The sequence below is a fragment of the Corylus avellana genome, chromosome 10 (assembly GCF_965113065.1).
Source record: "Corylus avellana chromosome 10, dhCorAvel1.hap1.2, whole genome shotgun sequence".
Classification (NCBI taxonomy): Eukaryota; Viridiplantae; Streptophyta; class Magnoliopsida; order Fagales; family Betulaceae; genus Corylus; species Corylus avellana.
This window is the reverse complement of record NC_142499.1, coordinates 16,214,030-16,218,680: the sequence shown is the minus strand read 5'-3', so window position 1 is coordinate 16,218,680 and position 4,651 is coordinate 16,214,030. Positions and strand designations below refer to the sequence as shown.

General features: G+C 37.7%; 1 protein-coding gene across 3 annotated transcripts; it reads right to left on the bottom strand.

Annotated features, from left to right (window-relative positions):
• Positions 1-366: 366 nt before the first annotated feature.
• LOC132161734 (putative CoA ligase CCL10) lies at positions 367-4,380 on the bottom strand. Of its 3 annotated transcripts, XM_088511076.1 has the most exons (7): positions 3,340-4,367; positions 3,089-3,266; positions 2,650-2,795; positions 2,354-2,421; positions 2,144-2,246; positions 1,094-1,245; positions 367-410 (listed from the first exon to the last, which is right to left on the bottom strand). In XM_088511076.1, exons 1-6 carry the CDS (start codon positions 4,345-4,347, stop codon positions 1,132-1,134), a joined length of 1,617 nt encoding a protein of 538 aa, XP_088367202.1. In that variant the 5' UTR covers positions 4,348-4,367; the 3' UTR covers positions 367-410; positions 1,094-1,131. The 3 variants fall into 3 exon arrangements, with proteins under 3 accessions (XP_088367202.1, XP_059427900.2, XP_088367203.1); XM_059571917.2 differs by lacking the exon at positions 367-410 and having other exon boundaries at positions 933-1,245; positions 3,340-4,380; XM_088511077.1 differs by lacking the exon at positions 367-410 and having other exon boundaries at positions 933-1,245; positions 2,650-2,777.
• Positions 4,381-4,651: the final 271 nt, after the last annotated feature.

Genomic DNA, 4,651 nt, shown 5'->3' with positions numbered 1-4,651 from the left:
AATTCAAATAGATAATTGCCATGAATTTCAATTTGCATGAGGACAAAAAGGAAGGGCGACATTGATGGTGTGGGTAGTGTAGGGGGAGAGAGAAGTGTTAACATGAGTAATTCTATTCATCAATCTCTCAAAACTTATGTGGTATAATTTAACCAAAAAATCAATCTGTATGCACCAAATGTTATGAGAAAGCACGCCATATAGACTTTAAGAAATATAAGAGAGAGACGAGAGGATAATGTATAGCATTACCCGTGTTAACAGTTTATACTTTTTTAAAAAAACATAAGCCGTCTTGGACACAGTCCAGCACCCATTGAGATTTAAATATAAGCCCAAACCCTTTCAATGAAAAGGGGCTCCTCCCTAGCCCACGGTGTCAAGTCCATTTCGAGGGACCCCCATTAGACCTGTAACTACAAGTTCAATAATTATCAATTTGAAAAAATGAAAAAGGAAAAGAAAAGAAAAGAAAAGAAAAAATCATTTAATTCGAGCTTAAAATAAACTTTTAATACTTAAAAAATTGTGCTAAAAAAAAAAAAAGTTGAAATATTTGATAAAAAAAATCCAAAAACATTTCTATAACTTTTTTACTCAAAAAATGGACAATGCACTTTTGAGTATATATATATATATATATATTTCTAAAAATTTATTTTTTGTTTTAAAAATTATATTTTCAAACACAATTCTAAACATGTTTTCAGCTATCAAAAGTGTATTGATTAGCTCAGTCGGAAGTACCAACTAGGAAAAAGGAGAGGACGTTTGTGTCATCTTAACCCGAAATTTTGAATGTTATATATATGCTATACATTGCATATTTGATCTTAATTTCAGTGTTTGCAATTGGTAGGAAATTTTTTCAAATAAATACATGAATCTCAATTCATATAATTCATTTGTTAAAGACAAGCGTGACCTTTTCTAACACTTGAAGGGACATGACCCTCTTATATAGCTCTCACTGGATAGATACTACTATAATAATGCTCACATATAATGAATTCAATTGGTTTCTCCTGTCTGTCTTATTTGCTCAAAAGAACAAAAAAATAAAAAAAAATAAATAAAGGGGCAGGGGGATGACCTTTCTGAGCTTAGTAGGAATAATAGAAGCTTGGTATCTTATATTTTGGATCGGAGTTTCTCTATGAGCTCTCTTCTTGAAATCTTTCCTGAAGCTGTCTTTGGAACACTTTTTACAAAAGTTACTGCTCTTAATCTTTTGTATGGCGCCACCTGTAGAGGTAAAAGTAACTGATCAAATTTCTGGAAATGTCCGAGCCTATTCAGCAAGTGAATACAATGCATGCATTCATTAAGATTGCAATTAAGCATCATAAGTAGAAGCAGAAACAGCAGTAGAAAAAAAAAAAAAAAATTATATGATTAGGATTGCATTATATTAGATTAGTAGTTGAATTAGAATAGAATTTCAATTAATTAGGATTAGATTTATTTGAATATTATCTGATAAGCGCCGAATGTTGCATATTCAAGCCCCTTAATTTGCATATGTTAATTTCTTAGCGTTGTTATTTGTTTGATTTTGTTTTGTGTTTATTGTTTTTAGGTTATAAATAAAGATGCAATTAATTCCATTGATTTTGGACTTAAAAGCACACTTTGAGAAGACCTAGAAAATATGATTAAGCTTAACCAATCATTGTTAAGTTTAATCAAATAAAGGAAGGGATTAATTCGGAATTTCTCAAATTGGAGTCAAAATTAGGTGTGATCGGAGCATTGACTCTATGATGGCAATGCTTTGTCACCATGCAAACACACACCTGTGGGAACACTCAAGTATGGTTATGTAAATCCAAGATGTTTCCATAATGGCCTTATAGAAGCATGCAGCTAGCATTCAATCCAAATATCAACAGAGTATTGTCTCTGTATAAAATCATTTGGTATGGTGTTGAGCATCTCACTAAATGATCAAACATGCAGGAACATTCATTTGGTAAGTCATTGACTAGAGATGATTGCATTTCCCTGGACAGGAATATAACCCAAAACGATACTGCATCCTTGATTTCTCTAAGATCAAAATAACCATAGAAAGATGCCTTCTTTGGGGTGTTTTTCTTTCTTGTCTAAAGAATGATGCATTGCAGTCTGCAGATCCCCTTACCTGCTTGGCAATAAATTGCAGAACATCTTCTTCTGTTAGCAAGCTGTTTGGCGAGCGAACAACATAAGCAATTGGGACCTCACCAGCTTTACTGTCAGGGAATCTACAAATCGAAATTAACAAAAACTTACATAATCGAAATTAGGCAATAGAAGGAGCCTTGTATGACTGCTCATAAAGCATGGAAAAAAGTATGGTATTCAAACTTACGGTAACACAGCAGCATCTAATATTTCATTATGAGAAAGAAGCAGCCCTTCAAGCTCTGCAGGTGCCACCTAAAGAACATTCATACTCATGTTTGAGACTGGATTCCTCCACAGGCGTAGAAGAGTCAACAAAGTTTTGCCATCATTTCAATGGAATCCCAACACTGGAAATTAGATGATAGTAGAAATATAGAAGAAACAAGAATCTAAATATTCCCCACAATAAATGGTTAGCAAATATCAAGGCTATATTCATCTGCGTAATATTACAACTAATTAACAAAAATGCCAAGTGACCTGGAAAGCATAACACTTGATGAGCTCTTTAATTCGATCTACAACAAATAATTGTCCCTCTTCATTGAAGTATCCAAGATCTCCTGTGTGTACCCATCCTTTTCCATCTATAGTTAGCTTTGTGGCTTCTGGATTGTTGAGATAACCTGATGAAAGGATTTTCATACTTGCAAATATGAAAGCTATAAGATAAGGAAGAATAAACTGAATGATATAAAATTATATCAGAAAAGAGCGAAACTAAGCCTTCTTTTGAGTTTAAGTTTCTCCTACTCAAATCGCTAGACCGCTGCTAGAGTTCGTCGGACTTCCGTTGGAGGTTGTCCGAAGTTGCCAACCATTTTTTTGCCGAAAATGCTTAAAATAATTTCGTTGAAAATGTTTTCAATACGTGGAAACAAACTGAGACTAAATCAGAGACATCAAACAAAAACTCTACCTTGCATGATATTAGGTCCTCGAACCCAAATTTCTCCCAATTGATTAGGTGGAAGAGATTTTAATGTATCTGTGCAAACTATCTGGGATTCAACTCCTGAAACAAGTGTTCCAGTTGATCCAGAGAGGGGAGATTGTTCCAATGAAACGAAACCACAAGTTTCTGTCATGCCATATCCCTGCCAGAATACAACGACATCAAGCACTTCCAAGTCAAAACAGAGCAAAACAGAGCCATATAACTGCAATTACCTGACAAATCTCAGCATGAGGGATGTTCTTTGCACACTTCTCCGTCACCTCTTTCCCCAGAGGTGCCCCACCATACACAATTTGCTTCAACGACGACAAATCATGCTTCTTCACCGCAATGTGTTGATTCGCCAGCAAAAGCATCACCGGCGGAACAATGAATAGATGGGTCACCCTGTATTTCTCCACCGCTCCCAACACCTTCTCAAGTTCAAACTTCCCCATCGAAACCACCGTGTTCCCCCTCCGAAGCTGCGAATACGAGATCACCGACAGCCCGTACGTGTGAAACATCGGCATGAAACACAAAAACATGTTCCTCGGCTCGCCGTGTTGGTCCTGATCAGCTGTCATCATAAGCGACGTCGCGATGAAGTTCTTATGAGTTAGAATCACCCCCTTGCTCGTCCCGGTCGTGCCGGATGAGTACAGAAGGGCGGCTGCATCGCTCTGCCTCACATTCTTAGTTGAGAAATCACATGCTGGGTTCGATCTTATCAATTTAGAGTAGAACCAAATTCTCGAATTTGACGTTATTTTGATGGAGTTTGAGGAACTTAACATTATGGAAGGTAAATTGAATTCTTTGATTTTGTGCCAGAGTTCAGGAACGGTGATGATGAGCTTTGGGTTACAGTCCGAGACTTGCTTGGAGAGTTCGGAAATGGTGTAAGAAGGATTACAGGTTGAAACGACGGCGCCGAGGGCGGCGACGGCGAGGAAGCATACGGGGAAGTAGATTGAGTTGGGGGCAATAATAAGGACGACGTCGTGTTTGTCGATGCTGAGCTGGAGCAAAGAGTGTGCGAGCTTGGAGACGTGGAGTTTGAGCTGGTGGAAGGTCAGCGTTTCACCGGTGTCAGCGTCGATGAGAGCGACGGTTTGAGGAAAAGAGGAGGTGCTTTGGAAGAGGAAGGAGGTGAGGGAGAGGTTGGGGTTGGCGGGGAGGTGGATGGGCGGTCGTGGAGATGAGTAGGTTTGTGTCTTGGGATTGAAGGTTTTTGCCATGCATGGGTGTTTGGGGAGTGAGAAAGAGTGGGAAACGTCCGAACTTGAAGTGGCCGGGGGAACGTCTTTATTACTATCGACGAAAGCAGTTATTTTCTTAGGTGGATATTATTTTGTTAAAAAAAAAAAAAATCTTTATTTCTCTCTCGGGGTTAAATACATCAGACCTCTTTGGGGTTTGTCAATTTTATTTTTTCTTCCTTGGGTTTCATTTTTATCACATGAGGTCCTGTGGTTTTGATAATAGACAAAGTTAGTCCTCTGTCAGTTGACCGTTAGTTGACTTAACGGAATTCCATGTGTA